Source organism: Oreochromis aureus, linkage group 7, assembly GCF_013358895.1.
Source record: "Oreochromis aureus strain Israel breed Guangdong linkage group 7, ZZ_aureus, whole genome shotgun sequence".
In the NCBI taxonomy this organism is placed as follows: domain Eukaryota; kingdom Metazoa; phylum Chordata; class Actinopteri; order Cichliformes; family Cichlidae; genus Oreochromis; species Oreochromis aureus.
Genome location: NC_052948.1, coordinates 66,394,426 through 66,417,059, shown reverse-complemented (window position 1 = coordinate 66,417,059; position 22,634 = coordinate 66,394,426). Strand labels below are relative to the sequence as shown.

Below are 22,634 nucleotides of genomic sequence, written 5' to 3'. Positions count from 1 at the left end.
TCTCTACAACACTGTCCAACAGGAGCTTGATGATGTCATGAACAATATAATACCATGACTGTGAAGATGACTTCAAACAGTATCAGAGGCCATTTTTCACTTTTAGACTTTCAGACAAACACTGAGGAGTTTTGGACACATCCACGGCTGATCTGTGACTGCATGAAACATTATTTTTCTTCATGAGTTTTAGATTTTTTTTCTCAGGTATAGTGAGATGCTTTCAGTGCTGAACTGGTCCTTCGAATCTTCGGCAGCAGGAGCAGGATCAGCTTTCTGAGTCTGAGAGTCGCTGCTCTATGATGTTTTTACCTCCTTTTTTACCTCCTTTCTGATTTGTGATTTGTCCATATTTGTCCTCCTCGTGTTCTGAACCTTAATCGTCTTTGTTTATTGTATTTAGGGAGCAGATGGAGAACACTGATGTGAGGAAGATCATTCAGGATATTTATGAAGCAGACAAAGCTCAGGACAAAGCTAACAACCTCTTGGAGAGAGTGAGCAGAAACAAAGATGAAACCAAAGACAGGATCCGAGATGTAAAACATCCAAAATATTTCACATATGATCTCTTAGACGTTTGTTCAGCCTGATGCTGATGTGCTCGTGTTTGTTTTCCGTTTCAGGCCGAAGTCACACTGGACAACATTGAGGCGAGGCTCATGATTCAGACCGAAGATCTGTGGAAAGAGATCAAAGCTATGAAGGATAAAACTGAGGAGAACAGAGAGGCAGCGAGAGAAGCCAGAGAGGCGGCAGAGAGTGCTTTCAACATGACCGCCGATGCAGAGATGGTAAAAACAGCAACAGAGACATATATATGTGCTTGAGGCTTTTAGATAAGAAAAATCTGTGTAAAACTCTGAACTTTGCACACAACTTTGAGTCTCTGTCTTCAGTTTCACCTCTCAGATGAGAATCAGAACACTGTTTCTGTCAAACAGGAGCTCAATGATGTCATGAAGCAGTTTGAGGTTTTAAAGCAAAAACAACAGAATCAGGAGGTCGAGGGTCAAGCTGCTGGTCGACTGAAGAACATCATGATGGAAGCTGAGGACATGAAGAGACAAGTGGAGGACAAACTCCAGCAGATACGAGGTCAGACCGCTGACCTGCTGGTGTGTTTGAGGTGTGATAGGTGTGACCTTCAGATAAACTCTGAGGCACTGAAATGTCATCTCTGTTGTTCCTGGACAAAGTAAAATCTCTGTCCCCATCACAGCTTTGCTTCTGTGTTTAACTGTTGTATGTTGTATGAAGCCAATGGAGCTGTTTAAGAACAGCTGTTATATGTTCAGTGGATCTATTTCTGGATACAATACGAGCAGCTGTATTTTGAATTAACTGCAATTTATGTAGAGGTTTATGAGGTAGACCACAGAGAAGAGAATTACAGTAATCGAAAAGAGATGTGACAAGAGCATTGACAAGTATGGCGGTACTGTTTGGAGTGAGTGAAGGACGAAGGCGGTTAATAATATGAAGATGAAAATAGGAAAACCGAGTGATATTATTTATATGTAAAAAATTGCAAAAAAACAAAAAACAAAGACAGTGCAACACCAGACAGAACACAACGATACAGGCACAAGACAATGCAGACACAACAGTGTTAAAGTAGGGTGACCAACCGTCCTCTTTATTTGCACTTGTTGAAATGTAAAAGCCTATATTTTTATGATATTTTTAATTTCACAATTATAATAACCACACAGAGAAAGCATCATTTAAATATGTTAACATTTTCTTGACGCAAACTGTATTATTAAAGTTCTTCATGACTGGGCCAAGTATCATCTTTTTTGGAAATCAAAATATGGTCACCCTAGTTAAAGAAACATGCAAAAGACTATTGTGCAAAAAGTCACTTGGTGTATGAAGGTGTGTATGTGTGTATATGAGGTTCTGCTGATAAGTGCTTGGCAGTGACGCGTTGGAAGATATGTGTGTGTGTGTCAGTCCAGTCACTGAGAGTTCAGGAGTCTGACAGATTGGGGGAAGAAACTGTTCCTGAGTCTGGCAGTGAGGGCCCGAGTGCTCCGATACCTCTTGCCAGAAGGCACGAGGGTGAAGCTTGTGGTCATACCACCCTGAGCATGCCCGATCTTCTGATCTCTGAAGCTAAGCAGGGTTGGGCTTGGTTAGTACTCGGATGGGAGACTACCTGGGAATACCAGGTGCTGTAAGCTTGGGGTGGCTGTATCTCAGGTGGCAGAGCAGATCAGCCACTAACCCAAAGGTTGATGGTTTGATCCCAGGCTGCTCCAGTCTGCATGCCAAATATCCTTGGGCAAGATATTAACCCCATGTTGCTCTCCGATGCATCCATCGGCGTATGAATGTTTGATACTTAGCACTTAAGCTTAGAAGAAGTGCTTGTGTGAATGGGAGTGATTGGGTGAATGAATTAGTTGTGTAAAGCGCTTTGAGTGCTCAGACAGAGTAGAAAAGCGCTATATAAGAACCAGTCCATTTACCATTTGAAGAGTGGGTGTGTGGGGTCCTCCACAACGCTGGTGGCGTTACAGATGCAGTGGGTGCAATAAGTGTCTGTCATGGAGAGAAGAGAGGCTCCAGTGATCTTCTCAGCTGCTCTCACTATCTGTTGTAGGGTATTGGTGCAGGTACCACACCAGACAGTGATGCAGCTGCTGGGGACACACTTGATAGTCCCTCTGTAGAGGGATACTAGAAGGAATCGCTGAGCTTTGTAAAAATGTCTTTCATATATATATATATATATATATATATATATATATATATACACATATAGCAGTCTAACATTATCATTGTGTTTAAGTACTGATTTTGGCAGAAATGATGATACAACATGGCAACAAATTCATGATTAGGTGTAGCAGAGTAATGGCCAACCAACAGACTTAACACACATGACATGCATGCTGCTAATTGGGGGTAACTGACCCATTCAGTGAAAGGGATGTGTTCAAATTAATAGCAGTGTGGAGTTCAGTTAGGGAGATCATTGAGTCTGTGAAGAAATGGGTGGCAATGATGGCCCTTATTTAAGGAATGAAGTCAGCAGATGTTTTACCTGCTGGTTTTAGCAATTGCTTACTGAGGGAGAAAAAACTGTGATCAAACAGTTGATTGGAGAAGGGAAAACATACAAAGAAGTGCAGAAAATAATTGGCTGCTCAGCTAAAACGATCTCAGATGCTTTGAAATGGGAAAGAAAACCTGAAACACGTGGTAGAAAAAGGAATACTATCATCCGCCTAGATCATACAATGACAAGAATGGCAAAGAAGAATCCAGTGATCAGCTCCAGAGAGATTAAAGGTCTCAGTTTACCTGTGAGTACTTCAACAATCAGAAGACACCTATGTGAAGCCAGATTAAGTACCACTGCTGAAAAAAAAACATGTAATAGTCTTTTTCTTCATATTCAGTAGAAATAAAAAGACAAGAAAAGAAAAAATTGTTCATGTTTTCATTTGGAATTGAATGTGCACGGCTCCCAGTGGCTTTGTATATATGGAAATAAATCCTATTAGGAACATGGAACTTTTCCTCTGTTGTTTTAAAAACACTGCTATTATTTTGCACATAACTGTACATATATATATATATATATATATATATACATATATATATATATATATATATATATGAATTAAAATGAGTTTCTTTGTGTTTCTGCAGACATGGAGCAGAAGATCCAGCAGCTGCTTCACAGAAGAAACCAGAAAGCTGCTGAAGTGTCCGACCTGCTGGAGGTGGCTGAGTCGATTCGACAGGAAATCTCAACTCGAGCACAAGTATACACCGAGTGTACTGGATAGATATACTGTAATACTGCTAATAAATACCAGTGAGTACTGCAAACAGCAGTACTGCTCAGAATCTGCTGTAGCTGAATTTAATCTGAATCTTATTCACTGTTTGTACTTGTGTTTTTTTTTCTTTGTTTCAAGTTTTCAAACTTTTTAAAGTTTTTCTGTTGAAGTTTTGAGTTGCTTTTAAATACAGTATGCTACAATGAAGACATGCCTTTTGAAATATGATGACAGAAAACAACATAGATGAGCAGTTTCAATTATTCTGTAATAAACTCTTCATCAAACAGCTTCAGGCCTGATATGACAGAAATATCCAATTAAAACTTTCTGGATAAAACAAATATTAAGACTTGTTATATTTAGGGCCCGAGCACCAAGAGTGCGAAGGCCCTATTGTATCTGCTCTGTTTATTATTATTATTATTAGGGCCCGAGCACTGAGAGTGCGAAGGCCCTATTGTATCTGCTCCGTTTCTTATTAGGGCCTGAGCACTGAGAGTGCGAAGGCCCTATTGTATCTGCTCCGTTTCTTATTATTAGGGCCCGAGCACCGAGAGTGCGAAGGCCCTATTGTATCTGCTCCGTTTCTTCTTCTTCTTCTTATTATTATTCAGGCAAAACAAGGGCCTTTTTGAGGGCTTTAACATGCTCAAAAACTCTTGAAATTTTGCACACATGCCAGGTCTGGTGAAAAATTTTGTATTTTATTGGTTTTACTTATGAGCACTGGGAAATGGCTCTAGAGCGCCACCTATGCCTTGTTAAATGCAGCCCTACGAACACATCGTTTGAGCTACATGTATGAAATCTGGCACACATGTGTATCATGCCAAGACGAACAAAAAAGTCAATGGGCCCATTGACGCAAACCCAACAGGAAGTCCGCCATTTGGAAGTGAAGGTGACATTTTGGCTCTAATTTTGCCATTTCCATGCCTCGAACTTTTGCGAACTCCTCCTTGGGGTTTGATTATATAAGCTTCATATTTGGTCAGTGTCAACTACACACCTGGGCCATGTTAAATTGCGGAGCTTTTGAGTTTTCGGGATATGGTGAGCCCGTGGCGCCACGGCGAATTCGATGACTCGCCATGAAAATATTTTTGCCTCTCATTCTGTCATACATGGTCCGACCTGGACCAAAGAGCACACATATGATAAGGCTCCCGCCCTGAACATATTTCAACTGCCATATTTGACATCAGGGACAGCGCCACCTAGTGGCAACAGGAAATGTCATGTTTTACACTTTGGGGTACAGTATTGTGATCGATGACATCTGCAGCCTCAAATTTCTTCAGGAAAGCCTTAAGGAGTTGGTCTTGGGTTCCAGTGAAAACTGTGACTTTTCGCGAGAGGGTGTGACCCCTGCAGCATGGCGAACTTTGATGTCCTGCCATGAAGAAACAAATTAGTATAACTCAATGAAATCCAGTCTGATCAGATCCAGACTTTACAGGGATGATGTCAGACCTGCCCTTAACAGATTGATGTGCCCATTGTCAGGAATATGCAGAGCGCCACCTAGTGGCAACAGGAAATGTCATGTCTTTCACTTTGTTGTACTGATTTTCACAGGTTCATCGTGGCCACCTCAAAAGCGGTGAATATTTACATGAGTCCCTCGTGATGCTTCAGTGAGAAAATTGTGACTTTAAACTCAACGGCGCACCCTGGTGGCAACGCAGTTCACCATGAACAATGAAGTGGGTTTTGAGGGGCTTGGAAAGTGTAAAAAGTCTTGAAATTTGGCCCACACCCCCAATGTTATGATGGCTTTCTTGTTGTATAATCACTTTCATTGAATAGCGCAAAATGGCTCCACAGCGCCCCCTACAAATTTTCAAAACATCAGCCCCTGCTCTGTGTCTCGTGTATGAGTCTGAAACCTGGTAAGCTTATAGGAGATATCAAGATGTACAAAAAAGTCTCTTGGAGCAATATCCCAAATCCAACAGGAAGTCAGCCATTTTAAAATTAATGTGTAATTTTGGCGACATTTTCCCCTCCTTTCAGGCCTCATACTTTGACGAACTCCTCCAAGGGATTTCATCATACTGAACCAATCTCCAGTGCATGGAATCTAAAGACCGTTGTGATGTTAAATTGCGAAGCTTTTTACGTTCAGGGAAACGGGGTGGTCATGGCGGCACGTGGAGTTTCAATCACTCGCCAAAAAGCAGTAATCTGCTGTCACTCAAAAACACAATGTCCAATCTCTCTCAAAAGTCGCAGGCATGATGAGACTTGAGCTCGGAAATGTTTTTCATGCCATTTGTCAGTAATGGTTAGAGCGCCACCTAGTGGGATGACTATAATCATGATTGAATGAGATGAAATGTTAGCTGGTGGTTAAATGCATGACTTCCATCAATCTGACATCAGATTGGACGTGCTGGTTGTAGGTGTTGGGCGTGGCTCGACGCGCCGGGGGTGCGAGGGCCCTCATAACGCTGCTTGCAGCTTTAATTATGTTTGGATTTGGTTTAAATCTGTGAATCTGACCTTAGACACAGATCCCTGAGCGATGCAGGAGTCTCTCTCAATCATCTCTGGGGAAAGTGATAACAATTCATTACCTTTCCTCTCCTTCAGTTACTCGTTGATGTAGTCACGTATGTAAGATGAACTTTTTATAGGACATGACCATCCACCCTGACACCATGCATCAGTCTGCATGAGAGCACTAAAGTCTTCCTCCTGCTCTTTCTTTCTGATAATGACTGTAACACATTTCTCAACCATTCTGAGAATATATATTATATCCTTACTCTTATTCCCCTTATTGTATCTGTAACAAGCAACTTCTTTCGGTGCTGTGCTACTGGAAACTGAATTTCCTGGAGGAACCCACCTGAGGGATTAATAAAGTTTCATCTAATCTAATCTCTAATCTAAAAAAGGTGTTGGGCATGAAAGATGGTCCTCAGTACTGTGAGTCATTTATTTGTTTTGCTCCAATTACACTCAATGACTTATGCGTGATTGACCATGAAATCTTACATAATAAGCTAAAAGGTTTTCAATTCAATTCAATTCAATTTTATTTATATAGCGCCAAATCACAACAAAAGTCGCCTCAAGGCGCTTTATATTGTACAGTAGATAGCACAATAATAAATACAGAGAAAAACCCAACAATCATATGACCCCCTATGAGCAAGCACTTTGGCGACAGTGGGAAGGAAAAACTCCCTTTTAACAGGAAGAAACCTCCGGCAGAACCAGGCTCAGGGAGGGGCGGCCATCTGCTGAGACCGGTTGGGGTGAGAGAAGAAAAACAGGATAAAGACATGCTGTGGAAGAGAGACAGAGATTAATAACAGATATGATTCGATGCAGAGAGGTCTATTAACACATAGTGAGTGAGAAAGGTGACTGGAAGGAAAAACTCAATGCATCATGGGAATCCCCGGCAGCTCACGTCTATTGCAGCATAACTAAGGGAGGATTCAGGGTCACCTGGTCCAGCCCTAACTATATGCTTTAGCAAAAGGAAAGTTTTAAGCCTAATCTTGAAAGTAGAGATAGTGTCTGTCTCCGAATCCAAACTGGAAGCTGGTTCCACAGAAGAGGGGCCTGAAAACTGAAGGCTCTGCCTCCCATTCTACTTTTAAATACTCTAGGAACAACAAGTAAGCCTGCAGAGCGAGAGCGAAGTGCTCTAATGGGGTGATATGGTACTACAAGGTCATTAAGATAAGATGGGGCCTGATTATTTAAGACCTTGTATGTGAGGAGCAGGATTTTGAATTCAATTCTGGATTTAACAGGAAGCCAATGAAGGAAGCCAAAACAGGAGAAATATGCTCTCTTTCTAGTCCCTGTCAGTACCCTTGCTGCAGCATTTTGGATCAGCTGAAGGCTTTTCAGTGAGTTTTTAGGACATCCTGATAATAAAGAATTACAGTAGTCCAGCCTGGAAGTAATAAATGCATGAACTAGTTTTTCAGCATCACTCTGAGACAGGATATTTCTAATTTTAGAGATGTTGCACAAATGGAAGAAAGCAGTCTTACATATTTGTTTAATATGTGCATTGAAGGACATGTCCTGGTCAAAAATGACTCAAGGTTCCTCACAGCGTTACTGGAGGCCAAGGTAATGCCATCCAGAGTAAGAATCTGCTTAGATACCATATTTCTAAGATTTTCAGGGCCGAGTACAATAACCTCAGTTTTATCTGAATTAAGAAGCAGAAAGTTAGCGGCCATCCAGCTCTTTATGTCTTTAAGACATTCCTGCAGTTTAACTAATTGGTGTGTGTTACCTGGCTTCATGGATAGATAGAGCTGCGTGTCATCTGCATAGCAGTGAAAATTTATGCTATGTCTTCTAATGATGCTGCCTAAGGGAAGCATGTATAATGTAAATAGAATTGGTCCTAGCACTGAACCCTGTGGAACACCATAATTGACCTTAGTGGGTGAAGAGGACTCTCCATTTACTTGAACAAATTGGAGTCTATTAGATAGATATGATACAAACCACTGCAGTGCAGTATCTGTAATACCTACAGCATGTTCTAATTGCTCTAATAGGATATTATGGTCAACAGTATCGAACGCAGCACTGAGGTCTAGCAGGACAAGCACAGAGATGAGTCCACTGTCAGAGGCCATAAGAAGATCATTTGTAACCTTCACTAAAGCTGTTTCTGTGCTGTGATGAGCTCTGAAACCTGACTGAAACGCTTCAAATAAGCCATTCCTCTGCAGATGATCTGTTAGCTGTTTGACAACTACTCTTTCAAGGATTTTTGATATGAAAGGAAGGTTGGAGATTGGCCTATAATTAGCTAAGACAGCTGGGTCTAGAGATGGCTTTTTAAGTAAAGGTTTAACTACAGCCACCTTGAAGGCCTGTGGTACATAGCCGATTATTAGAGATAGGTTGATCATATTTAAGATCGAAGAATTAATTAATGGCAGGACTTCTTTGAGCAGTTTTGTAGGAATGGGGTCTAAAAGACACGTTGATGGTTTGGAGGAATTAATTATTGAAGTTAACTCAGAAAGATCAATTGGAGAAAAGAGTTTAACTTAACATCGATGGTACTAAAAGTAGCTGTAGATAATATTACATCTGTGGGATGATTATTGGTAATTTTTCTCTAATGATAAAAATTTTATTTGTGAAGAAGTGCATGAAGTCATTACTAGTTAACGTTAAAGGGATTGTTGGCTCAGTAGAGCTCTGACTTTTGTCAGCCTGGCTACAGTGCTGAAGAGAAACCTGGGGTTGTTCTTATTTTCTTCAATCAGTGACGAATAGTAAGATGTTCTGGCTTTGCGGAGGGCTTTCTTATAAAGTAGCAAACTATTTCTCCAGGCTAAATGATGATCCTCTAAATTTGTGACACGCCATTTCCTCTCCAGCTTATGAGTTATCTGCTTTAGGCTACGTGTTTGAGAATTATACCACGGAGTCAGGTACTCGGATTTGAGGCCTTAGTTTTCACAGGAGCTACAGTATCCAGAGTCGTACGTAGTGAGGAGGTAAAATTATTAACAAGATAATCGACCTCTGTTGGAGTAGCGTTCAGATAGCTGCTCTGCTCTATGTTGGTACAGGGCATTGAAGATGATAACAGTGGGTGGATTATATTCTTAAACTTAGTTACAGCACTTTCAGAAAGACATCTACTTTGATAAAGTCTACTCTCCGCTGCTGTGTAATCAATTATTGTAAATGTAAATGTTATCAGGAAATGATCAGACAGCAGAGGGTTTTCAGGAAACACTGTTAAATGTTCAGTTTCTATGCCATATGTTAAAACAAGATCTAGAGTGTGATTAAAGTGGTGGGTGGGTTCTTTTACATTTTGAGAGAAGCCAATTGAGTCTAATAACAGATTAAATGCCATGTTGAGGCTGTCATTTTTAGCATCTACATGGATGTTAAAATCACCCACAATAATTATTTTATCTGAGCTGAGCACTAAATCAGATAAAAAGTCTGAGAAATCAGAGAGAAACTCTGTGTAAGGCCCAGGTGGACGATAGATGATAACAAGTAAGACTGGTTTCTGAGTTTTACAGCTGGGGTGGACAAGGCTAAGCATCAGGCTTTCAAATGAATTAAAAGTCTGTCTTGGTCTTTCGTTAATTAATAGACTGGTGTGAAAAATTGCTGCCACACCGCCCCCTCGGCCTGTGCTTCGGGATTTCTGGTAGTTAGAATGACTCGGGGGTGTTGATTCATTTAAACTAACATACTCATCCGGCTGCAACATACTCATCCTGGTGTCTCTGGCTCCCGTTAGACTGGGTTTGTTTCCACTGACAGGACCTCTCACACTGCATCTCTAACCTGTAGGGTTCCACAAGGTTCAGTTCTGAGTCCATTATTTTCTTTCTACTTTCTGCTTCCTTTAACTGGCATTATTCAATCTTTTAATAACATTTGTCATTATTTATATGCTGATGACATTCAGCTGTACATGTTTTTTTTAAGCCTCATGAGCTGGATACGCTGTCCACCCTAGTCCACTGCTTAACTCAGGTTACTGATCGGCTCTCTAGTAGTTACCTTGTTTTAACTGCCAGAATGACTGAGACCATAATTATAGCCCTTATAAACTAAATCCAACAACAGTCAGCTCCTTACTTCTTTTTGTTTAACTACTAAATTTTGGTGTAATAATTGATTCTTCTCTGGGCTGTAAAATCTTTTTCTCATTCTTATTTCTTCCATTTGAGGAACAGGTCTAACATTTCTTCTCTTCTTTGCATTTAGATTATTGTAATGCCCTGTTTACCAGCTTAGATAAATCATCTCTTTCAAAAAAAAAAAAAAACTATGTGGGCTTCATAGATAATTAAGAAACCTGTTAGAAGGCATGTCATCCATCCCACTTTGGATGGAGGAGCTCTCATTTGTAGAAATTACCCCAAATTCAATAAACCCCCCAAAACGTGACTATCCAGAGTTGGGACCAGGAAGCAGAGTTGTTTCTCTCCTCCTGGTATCCTCCCTCAAAACGCCAGACCCCTTAGAGAGTGTGTCTGCAAAAGCCAGAAAACTTAACAAAACTTAACAAAAAATTATAAACACAAAAATCACAAAGAAATAACAATACAGAGTCCTCAACGGCACCAAAGAGTAAAACAGTAAAATGTGGATTATTAAATATTAGGTCTCTCTCCTCCAAGTCTCAGTTAGTACATGACTTAATAATTGGTAAAAAAAAAAAAAAAAAAAAAAAAAAAAAAATCGATTTACTCTGCCTTACAGAAACCTGGTTGCAGCAGGATGATTATGTCAGTTTAAATAATATCACCAGGTTATTAGGTTATTCTAATCATCACAAATCTTGAAGCACAGGCAGAGGGGGCAGTGTGGCAGCTATTTTTCACACCAGCCTATTAATCAACCAAAGACCCAGACAGACTTTTAATTCATTTGAAAGCCTGATGCTCGGCCTTGCCCACCCCAGCTGTAAAACTCAAAAACCAGTCTCATTCGTTATCATCTATTGTCTACCTGGGCCTTACACAGAGTTTCTGTCAATACTGTCAACCATAATATCCTATTAGAGCGATTAGAACATGCTGTAGGTATCACAGGTACTGCGCTGCAGTGGTTTGTATCATATCTATCTAATAGACTCCAATTTGTTCATGTAAATTCAATTTTCAATTCAATTTTATTTATGTTGTAAAGGCTCACTTTTCAGCACATTCACTTCACCAGATGCACCTTGTTTCCTTTCCTCACCTTTGATTGGGGGTGGTGCTTGCTCTTAATTGCACTCACCTGTCACTCGTTATATAAGGACTGCACTCACCTACCCCTCACTTTCTTCACTCCCACATGGGGCGGCAGCTGAGGTGAGTTTCTGTTTGAGTGTCCTGAGTTCATGTATTATTTTGAGTTACTTAAATCATACTTTGTCCTTTTTAGAGAGAGCAGTCCATGTGTGTCTTTCCTTTCTTTACCCATTATTCAATAAAAGGACAAAACCTGCAAATGACTGATGACTGCTTAATCTCATTCTAATCGGATGAGCCCATGATGATGACTACTTAAACCCTGAGCCTTCCTTCCTCCAAAACAATTTATATAGCGCCAAATCACAACAGCAGTCGCCTCAAGGTGCTTTATATTGTACAGTAGATACAGAGAAAAACCCAACAATCATATGACCCCCTATGAACAAGCACTTTGGCGACAGTGGGAAGGAAAAACTCCCTTTTAACAGGAAGAAACCTCCGGCAGAACCAGCCTCAGGGAGGGGCGGGGCCATCTGCTGCGACCGGTTGGGGTGAGAGAAGGAAGACAGGATAAAGACATGCTGTGGAAGAGAGACAGAGATTAATAACAGATATGATTCGATGCAGAGAGGTCTATTAACACATAGTGAGTGAGAAAGGTGACTGGAAAGGAAAAACTCAATGCATCATGGGAATCCCCGGCAGCCTACGTCTATTGCAGCATAACTAAGGGAGGATTCAGGGTCACCTGGTCCAGCCCTAACTATATGCTTTAGCAAAAAGGAAAGTTTGAAGCCTAATCTTGAAAGTAGAGATAGTGTCTGTCTCCTGAATCCAAACTGGAAGCTGGTTCCACAGAAGAGGGGCCTGAAAACTGAAGGCTCTGCCTCCCATTCTACTTTTAAATACTCTAGGAACAACAAGTAGGCCTGCAGTGCGAGAGCGAAGTGCTCTAATAGGGTGATATGGTACTACAAGGTCCTATAATTTCCTATATTTAAGACCTTGTATGTGAGGAGCGGGATTTTGAATTCAATTCTGGATTTAACAGGGAGCCAATGAAGGGAAGCCAATACAGGAGAAATCTGCTCTCTCTTTCTAGTCCCTGTCAGGACGCTTGCTGAAGCATTTTGGATTAACTGAAGGCTTTTCAGTGAGTTTTTAGGACATCCTGATAATAATGAATTGCAGTAGTCCAGCCTGGAAGTAATAAATGCATGAACTAGTTTTTCAGCATCACTCTGAGACAGGATATTTCTAATTTTAGAGATGTTGTGCAAGTGGAAGAAAGCAGTCTTACATATTTGTTTAATATGTGCGTTGAAGGACATGTCCTGGTCAAAAATGACTCCAAGGTTCCTCACAGTGTTACTGGAGGCCAAGGTAATGCCATCCAGAGTAAGAATCTGCTTAGATACCATATTTCTGCAAATGGAGAGTCCTCTTCACACACTGAGGTTAATTATGGTGTTCCACAGGGTTCAGTGCTAGGACCAATTCTGTTTACATTATACATGCTTCCCTTAGGCAGCATCATTAGAAGACATAGTATACATTTTAACTGCTATGCAGATGACACGCAGCTCTATCTGTCCATGAAGCCAGATAACACACACCAATTAGTTAAACTGCAGGATGTCTTAAAGACATAAAGAGCTGGATGGCCGCTAACTTTCTGCTTCTTAATTCAGATAAAAGTGAGGTTATTGTACTTGGCCCTGAAAGTATTAGAAATATGGTATCCAGCAATTCAGTTCAGTTCAATTCAATTTTATTTATATAGCGCCAAATCACAACAACAGTCGCCTCAAGGCATATGATGTTTAGTAGGTTGGTTTTTTTAGCAGGATTATCAAATGTCCAAAATGACCCACATGTTAATGTTAGGTGGTAACCGGTCACATGTCTGCAGAACCTCTGCAGATTTAGGATTCCTTTCAAATCTCTTCAGTTAGCATACAGAGCACTAAATAGCCAGGGTCCACATTATTTATCTCAGCTCCTGCTGCTCACTGTCTACGTTCACAGCTCCAGGTTCGCCAGGCCAACGACCATCGGTGTGGAATCATGGCTCTGGGGCCAGCTCACGCAGCCCGCTTGATCTTGAGTCAGGGTCTCTCACTCCACCAACAGTTTAGTATTTATTGACGTGACATAAAATATTAATTTCTCACTGACAAGAGAAGGGAGGCATAAAAACTTGAGATGTTTGAGTGATCTCTTCTTTCAAACCTCCTGCGTCTCACATCCTGTCATTCCATTAAGGGCAGTTTATTACCCCTGGAGGCCCTTCAAGCGACACTTTTCACATCCCAGTGGCCAAAACCTTGAGTGGGTGGTACCATGACACTGATACCAGGTACTTTTTTAGTACCTGCTTGGCCGGGGTTCCAAGCCATCTGAGCAGGTACTAAAATGTGATGCTGTAGTGGAAAAGAGGCTTTTCGTCTGCAACACCAAGGCTGTGCAACAGTCTACCACAACACTACGTTTAGCTGACTCTGTGAGGTCTTGTTTTCTGTTTGTGCTGTTTTGGTATTAATGTTTGTACTTATTTTATCCTGGTGCACAGCTCTTTGTGACCACACCTCTGTGAAAAGCGCTTTATTATAAATAGACTTTACTCATCATTTCAAATCAAATCAAATCAAATCAAATCACCTTTATTGTCACATCACATGTGCAGGTACACTGGTACAGTACATGCGAGTGAAATTCTTGTGTGCAAGCTTCACAAGCAACAGAGTTGTGCAAAATACAATAACGTGCAACAAGCAAAATATAAAAATGGTTAATCTAAAAAGTAATAAATATATGTACCATATATAAAGGTATATACATTACATTCTCCTCACAGCTTCATCGTGTTTCACATCGAGCTCCCGGAAAAGTCATCAGACAGAGACGGGAATGGTTTTGAACTGCAGCAGAAATCACATGACAAGCAATAAGTCTGATCTGCTGCTGAATTATTTTATGTGGATATCATAAAAAACTTTATTTACATTGGGTCCTGTTACAGGAGCATCGATAACGTGAAACTAGAAGGAAGTGACGACACATAAAGGTTTCAAAGTCATCAGACAGAAAGTTCATGTGCAGGCTGCCACACATCCCAGTGATTACCCACCAAGAGCACATACAGGCTACAGGCTGTAGACGTTCAGGTGGGGGGTCCGACACAGACACCCAGCCCTGCCCCCCTTATTTCAACCCCACCTGCAACAACAAAGAAAAAATGTGTGTGTGTGTGTGTGTGTGTGTGTGTGATGGGGGGCGGGGGTGGGGAATTTCTTTTGTCTGTAGACCTGAGAGGGAGGAGGGGGAGGACGAGGGGATTTACTGAGACTGGGATGAAAAAAACTTTTTATATGTTTCAAACAGCTGCAGAGACATCAATCAAACAATGAACCAATCAATCACTCAGTCAGTCAGTCAAATAACAGCAGCCAACAGTGAGGAGGGCCAACAGCAGTTTACTCTGTGTGTGTGTGTTGGAATCGCGTTACTGATTACTTTATTCTGCTCCAACAGTTTGAGCTCTTTAGTTCTCGGTGTTTTTCTCGCTGTGAGCACGACTACATTACTTGGGCCGGATGTTTTAATTTGAAAGTCAGCCGGTCTGTTCGGAGGTGTCTGTGTGGAGGAGGAGGAGTTTGAGGGGGGCTAAGGAGGTCCGAAGAGGTCCGGGGGGTCTTCAGACAGTGAGGATCTGCAGCATGTTTCACCTTCAGCTCGCGCTGCTGCTCGGTGAGTTTAAATAAAGTTTAACTTTTCCAGTTTCAAACTTTCCTTAAACACGTCCTGTGGGTCGGATCGGTTTGATTTAAAACATCCAGCGTTGTATCTTCGTGTTTCTTTGTTGAAAACTACAAAATGCTGCTGCTTCCTCTCAGCCGCTCGTTTCATTCATGATAAAATTATCTAAAATGAAAAAAAGTGTGAAACATTTTTAAACTTCGGGAAACTTTCAGAATAAAATGAGCTCGGAGGGGTTTTAACATTAAAGCACCTTTATCTGAGTTTCAGTGGAATAATCTTTAGGAATTTGTCGACATGTTTGATGTGTAAAAGAATTCAGAAGCTGATGATCAATACACATGAAACTCAAACCAAACGCACACATTCTGCCAATGTGTGATAAATAGAGTTTAAATCTTTGCAGTTTGTGTTTGTAACACGTGACTTTAAACATGTTCGGTGATCTCAGAGATCAGCTTAGTGCCTAATCAATCATCTGTAGACTGCAGATATCAGATGGTCACACCGTGTCGTCGTCACTCGTGAAGGTTTGAATCAGTGATTTTTCTGCCGCAGTCCCTCATGTTTATCCTCATGGTGTCCTGCAGAATACAAGCCCAGCAGAAGCAGCTCTGGGTTCATTTATCGTTTAGGTTCCAATCAGCTGCGCTTTGTACCTTTTAATCAATAAATGTGTCCAGTGCTTCAGTGAGCGGGGCTTCGTTAATCCTCCTCTCAGATTTTTACCATTAAAGCCTTTTCTCTCAGGTCTGCAGGTATTTACCTGTGCTCAGGAGAGTGGGGCCACGGATGACATCGGCCAACCCGAGCTCAGTGATGTGTGCACTGAAGGCAGCTGTTACCCAGCAACAGGAGACCTTCTGATTGGCAGAGCCCATCAGTTGTCGTCCACCTCCACCTGTGGAATGAACCGACCCGAACCATTCTGTATCGTCAGCCACCTGCAGGTAAATTTAACGGTTAACAAGAAAACAGAAAAGTCCAGAAAGACACAAGAAGAACACAACTGGGCACCGAACATCTTATAAAAGGAGGTAAAGGCAACGCAGGGGGCAGCTGTGGTTCAAGGGGCACAGCAGATCGCCCACCAGGCTCCGCCCCCGGCTCAGAGAGTCCAGCATCATCAGACAAGCTCCAGCCATCCAGTTTACACGACCTTCAGCTCAGTCCCACTCCTCGTTGTGTGTGTGTGTGTGTGTGTGTGTGTGCGCGCGCGCGAGCGCACGTGTGTTACAGTCTGAAGTGTTTCCTGTGCAAAATGAGCTCCCTATAAGGAAACCATGAGCACTGGCTGCAGACAGATGTTTGTCCAGATGTTCCTGTGGAGAAAACACAGCAAACTTTGTAGGTTAAAGGTCAGAATGTTTTCATCCAATCAAAAGTCAATAAACCACACAGGCTGATTGCAAACATTGGGTTTTGTACAGTTGTGTACTGTATTTATTCTTATCTTATTTTATTCTAATTTTTCCTTCACAACTTTTGCACTGTCCACTTCCTGCTGTGACAAAACAAATTTCCCACATGTGGGACTAATAAAGGTTATCTTATCTTATCTTATCTTATCTTAATGTTTGAGGTAAATGTGTGTGGACATGCGTCATACGTGTGCAGTCGAGCGCACAGATAATAACAGCGAGTTTGCTCTGAGTCGCTGACATTCTTCCGTCATGTGACTTTGATTATACATCCTGTAATTCCTTCCTTTCATTTAGTCATTCATCTCAGCTCCTCGCTCTGTGTGGCTGCTGCTCAAACATAACAAGCTATAAAACGTATTGGTTGTTTTCATAATTCTGTCCAGAGACAGCAGAGAGCGGAGCTCTGCAGGAAGAACAGCCAAAAGACAGGAACGCTTCAGTCGGACTTGATGTGTCTGTTAGTGCTCCTCTCTGTAAGAGCGGTGTGCAGCTTTTTGTCTCATGTTTACAGGTGACGATAGAATAAAGGCTGATGTGGATGAATTTGAATAATTTAAGAGCACAGCCAGAGTGGCTAGTAACAGTGTTTCACTGAAAAAGCCCTCATCTGCCCCCCTGTGTGACCTCTGCAGTGGATCGCTTGGGTTTGGTTTCCCTCTCTGCGAGAAGTCTGAGCAGCTGAAACATGTTGGCCTGTCAGGGAATCAAGCAACTTTCTGACATCTCTTAATGACTGAGATGTTCCAGAAAGGAAGTTTTCCAAAGTTTTGTCATGAACTCTAAAAACAAAACCAGTGAAAAGTTTGCATTATTTCAGGTGAAATCAGACTTTTCTTTTGTGGGAAGTTTGTGGTCAGAAAGTTTCCTCTTATCTCCAGTGACTTGCGGCACTCAGGAATCTGAGGAATTCACCTCCCGTTAATCTTTTCCTCCCCCTCTGTCTCATAAACCAGGAGGAGAAGAAGTGCTTTGTGTGCGACTCATCGGAGCCCTACGACGAGCTGGCCAATCGCACAGACAGCCATCGCATCGAGAACGTTGTCACTACGTTTGCCCCGAACAGACTGAAGACCTGGTGGCAGACTGAGAATGGTGAGGAAGAACATTCAGAGAGGTCAAAGGTCAGACGTGTCGTTACAGGTTTAAAGACTGAGAGCTTCAGACAGGTTTTCACTGTCAGAAAAAAAAGGTGTTTGTGGCTAGGCTGTGTTTTATCACCCTCTATCCTCCACGCCTCCATGATTACAGGTTCTCAGGCTGTGGGGCGGGTCCCTTCTGGAGGCCATGTAGTTATTCCCAGGGGTGGGGGATGTTCAGCTTTAAAAACCCCAGCAGTGAGGAGGCAAACACAGCCGACCCTCTGTTTGTCCAGGTTCATCAAACACAGAGTTTAGTTTTACTGCAGAACAAACCTCATACAGGGTCCTACAACACATTGTGCTCTTCACCACAAACCCAGTGTGATAAAGTAACACTAACCAGGCAGCTTCATGTCTTTGTTAATTTTCCATTACTCGCTGTATCTGTATGTCTGCAATGATTGGCTGATGGTAGGGCTGTGAGCTTGTGTTGTTGCCTCGGCCAAGCTCTGCTGCCCAGATGAACTCGCTGTTCCCATGATGAGCGAGTGCGTCCAAACGGAAGCTTCAGAGCTGCATCGTGGTGTTTTTTACAGAACCAGGTATTCGCTGCAGTTTTTGAGCTGTGGACTCCTTTATGGCGTCCGTCGTCCTCTGACAGTGGGCATGTTAACACAGATGTTCTCCTGTTACCTTTGGCCGTCACTCTTTGGAGTCCTGTTGGTTCTTGGACATGGATTTAGTTTTTTTCTAAGCTCCGATCATGTTAATGTGCAGCAACTGCAGCGTGTTGTTGATTTCTGGGCTCTTTAACCGATGTGGCGTGGCGAGTTTGATCTACAGAGTGCTGGTTACAGAAACCTGGTTGCAGCCGGATGATTATGTTAGTTTAAATGAATCAACACCCCCGAGTCATTCTAACTACCAGAAACCTCGAAGCACAGGCCGAGGGGGCGGTGTGGCAGCAATTTTTCACACCAGCCTATTAATCAACCAAAGACCAAGACAGACTTTTAATTCATTTGAAAGCCTGATGCTTAGCCTCGTCCAACCCAGCTGTAAAACTCAGAAACCAGTCTTACTTGTTACCATCTATCGTCCACCTGGGCCTTACACAGAGTTTCTCTCTGATTTCTCAGACTTTTTATCTGATTTAGTGCTCAGCTCAGATAAAATAATTATTGTGGGTGATTTTAACATCCATGTAGATGCTAAAAAATGACAGCCTCAACATGGCATTTAATCTGTTATTAGACTCAATTGGCTTCTCTCAAAATGTAAAAGAACCCACCCACCACTTTAATCACACTCTAGATCTTGTTTTAACATATGGCATAGAAACTGAACATTTAACAGTGTTTCCTGAAAACCCTCTGCTGTCTGATCATTTCTTGATAACATTTACATTTACAATAATTGATTACACAGCAGTGGAGAGTAGACTTTATCAAAGTAGATGTCTTTCTGAAAGTGCTGTAACTAAGTTTAAGAATATAATCCACCCACTGTTATCATCTTCAATGCCCTGTACCAACATAGAGCAGAGCAGCTATCTGAACGCTACTCCAACAGAGGTCTATCATCTTGTTAATAATTTTACCTCCTCACTACGTATGACTCTGGATACTGTAGCTCCTGTGAAAACTAAGGCCTCAAATCAGAAGTACCTGACTCCGTGGTATAATTCTCAAACACGTAGCCTAAAGCAGATAACTCGTAAGCTGGAGAGGAAATGGTGTGTCACAAATTTAGAGGATCATCATTTAGCCTGGAGAAATAGTTTGCTGCTTTATAAGAAAGCCCTCCATAAAGCCAGAACATCTTACTATTCGTCACTGATTGAAGAAAATAAGAACAACCCCAGGTTTCTCTTCATCACTGTAGCCAGGCTGACAAACAGTCAGAGCTCTACTGAGCCAACCATCCCTTTAACGTTAACTAGTAATGACTTCATGAACTTCTTCACAAATAAAATTTTTATCATTAGAGAAAAAATTACCAATAATCATCCCACAGATGTAATATTATCTACAGCTACTTTTAATACCATTGATGTTAAGTTAGACTCTTTGTCTCCAATTGATCTTTCTGAGTTAACTTCAATAATTACTTCCTCCAAACCATCAACGTGTCTTTTAGACCCCATTCCTACAAAACTGCTCAAAGAAGTCCTGCCATTAATTAATTCTTCAATCTTAAATATGATCAACCTATCTCTAATAATCGGCTATGTACCACAGGCCTTCAAGCTGGCTGTAGTTAAACCTTCACTTAAAAAGCCATCTCTAGACCCAGCTGTCTTAGCTAATTATAGGCCAATCTCCAACCTTCCTTTCATATCAAACATCCTTGAAAGAGTAGTTGTCAAACAGCTAACAGATCATCTGCAGAGGAATGGCTTATTTGAAGAGTTTCAGTCAGGTTTCAGAGCTCATCACAGCACAGAAACAGCTTTAGTGAAGGTTACAAATGATCTTCTTATGGCCTCTGACAGTGGACTCATCTCTGTGCTTGTCCTGCTAGACCTCAGTGCAGCGTTCGATACTGTTGACCATAATATCCTATTAGAGCAATTAGAACATGCTGTAGGTATTACAGGTAATGCACTGCAGTGGTTTGTATCATATCTATCTAATAGACTCCAATTTGTGCATGTAAATGGAGAGTCCTCTTCACACACTAAGGTCAATTATGGAGTTCCACAGGGTTCAGTGCTAGGACCAATTCTATTTACATTATACATGCTTCTCTTAGGCAGCATCATTAGAAGACATAGCATAAATTTTCACTGCTATGCTGATGACACGCAGCTCTATCTATCCATGAAGCCAGGTATCATAGACCAATTAGTTAAACTGCAGGAATGTCTTAAAGACATAAAGACGTGGATGGCCGCTAACTTTCTGCTTCTTAATTCAGATAGAACTGAGGTTATTGTACTCGGCCCTGAAAATCTTAGAAATATGGTATCTAAGCAGATTCTTACTCTGGATGGCATTACCTTGGCCTCCAGTAACACTGTGAGGAACCTTGGAGTCATTTTTGACCAGGACATGTCCTTCAACGCACATATTAAACAAATATGTAAGACTGCTTTCTTCCATTTGTGCAACATCTCTAAAATGAGAAATATCCTGTCTCAGAGTGATGCTGAAAAACTAGTTCATGCATTTATTACTTCCAGGCTGGACTACTGTAATTCATTATTATCAGGATGTCCTAAAAACTCGCTGAAAAGCCTTCAGCTGATCCAAAAATGCTGCAGCAAGAGTCCTGACAGGGACTAGAAAGAGAGCAGATTTCTCCTGTTTTGGCTTCCCTTCATTGGCTTCCTGTTAAATCCAGAATTGAATTCAAAATCCTGCTCCTCACATACAAGGTCTTAAATAATCAGGCCCCATCTTATCTTAATGACCTTGTAGTACCATATCACCCTATTAGAGCACTTCACTCTCACACTGCAGGCCTACTTGTTGTTCCTAGAGTATTTAAAAGTAGAATGGGAGGCAGAGCCTTCAGTTTTCAGGCCCCTCTTCTGTGGAACCAGCTTCCAGTTTGGATTCAGGAGACAGACACTATCTCTACTTTCAAGATTAGGCTTCAAACTTTCCTTTTTGCTAAAGTATATAGTTAGGGCTGGACCAGGTGACCCTGAATCCTCCCTTAGTTATGCTGCAATAGACATAGGCTGCCGGGGATTCCCATGATGCATTGAGTTTTTCCTTTCCAGTCACCTTTCTCACTCACTATGTGTTAACAGACCTCTCTGCATCGAATCATATCTGTTATTAATCTCTGTCTCTCTTCCACAGCATGTCTTTATCCTGTTTTCCTTCTTTAACCCCAACCGGTCGCAGCAGATGGCCCCGCCCCTCCCTGAGCCTGGTTCTGCCGGAGGTTTCTTCCTGTTAAAAGGGAGTTTTTCCTTCCCACTGTCGCCAAAGTGCTTGTTCATAGGGGGTCATATGATTGTTGGGTTTTTCTCTGTATGTATTATTGTGCGATCTCCTGTACAATATAAAGCGCCTTGAGGCGACTTCTGTTGTGATTTGGCGCTATATAAATAAAATTGAATTGAATTGAATTGGTGACTGATGATCTGCTGTCTATAGGTATGGAGAACGTCACCATCCAGCTCAACCTAGAGGCTGAGTTTCACTTCACGCATCTCATCATGACCTTCAAGGTGAGTTCTACATATGCAGCAGGGGATTCTGGGTAGTTGACAGGGGATTCTGGTCTCTTTTAATCAGAAGAACCAGGTGCACACAGTGATTTAGGAGTTGTTGTGAGTTGTGTAATTGAAAGGACATGGCAAGTACTCCATAATGGGAAGGGTTAAGACCAGGGCCGGACTGGTCAGGCAACTGGCTCCTCCCATACCTTTGCTTTGCGCTCACGCAGCTTGTAGAAAAAGTTTAGTGTGGAAGAAAGTGGAGCTGAAAGTCTGAGAAAACAATAAAAAAATGAATTAAAGTCAAATTAGTGTCATGTTAGCTGCTGTTAGCTGCTGCACCGTGAACAGCGGTACCAGTAACAGCCAGTAACCAGACCTCACAGTCACAGGAGGCTACAGCTGCATCGGCTGAGGAGAAGTGAGGAAGAGGAGGTTAACATGGTATGAAAAAAGATGTAGGGAATCAGGAAGACAGAAATTCAAGGATTCAGGCTGCTTTGACCATGAGTCACTGCTAACAGCTCAAGTGTAGATTTTAATTATTGTCACATGCTGCAGTGCAACTAAGGACAACAACACCTGCACCAACCCGATTATGTATCTATGATCTAAAATCAAACAAAATGACATGTTTGCATATGAGGCCTCTGGTAGAGGACCTGAGCTTGAAGGATAAA

The 22,634-nt window shown here is 41.7% G+C and overlaps 2 protein-coding genes and 1 pseudogene across 2 annotated transcripts in view; all 3 read left to right on the top strand.

The window, feature by feature from the left end:
• The window catches only part of lamb4 (laminin, beta 4), a 74,007-nt gene extending 69,867 nt beyond the window's left edge, over positions 1-4,140 (top strand). Inside the window, exons 32-35 of the mRNA XM_039614183.1 lie at positions 404-539; positions 627-794; positions 945-1,098; positions 3,667-4,140. Coding sequence (XP_039470117.1) covers positions 404-539; positions 627-794; positions 945-1,098; positions 3,667-3,806 — 598 coding nt within the window. The 3' untranslated portion in view covers positions 3,807-4,140. The remainder of the gene's footprint in view (positions 1-403; positions 540-626; positions 795-944; positions 1,099-3,666) is intronic.
• LOC116333022 lies at positions 2,073-2,189 on the top strand (annotated as a pseudogene).
• A 10,971-nt stretch (positions 4,141-15,111) lies between the features above and the next one.
• lamb1a (laminin, beta 1a) overlaps positions 15,112-22,634 on the top strand; it is a 36,974-nt gene continuing 29,451 nt past the window's right edge. The window contains exons 1-4 of the mRNA XM_039615255.1: positions 15,112-15,268; positions 16,028-16,227; positions 17,655-17,793; positions 21,893-21,966. Of these exons, the coding sequence (XP_039471189.1) occupies positions 15,238-15,268; positions 16,028-16,227; positions 17,655-17,793; positions 21,893-21,966 (444 nt within the window). The 5' untranslated portion in view covers positions 15,112-15,237. The remainder of the gene's footprint in view (positions 15,269-16,027; positions 16,228-17,654; positions 17,794-21,892; positions 21,967-22,634) is intronic.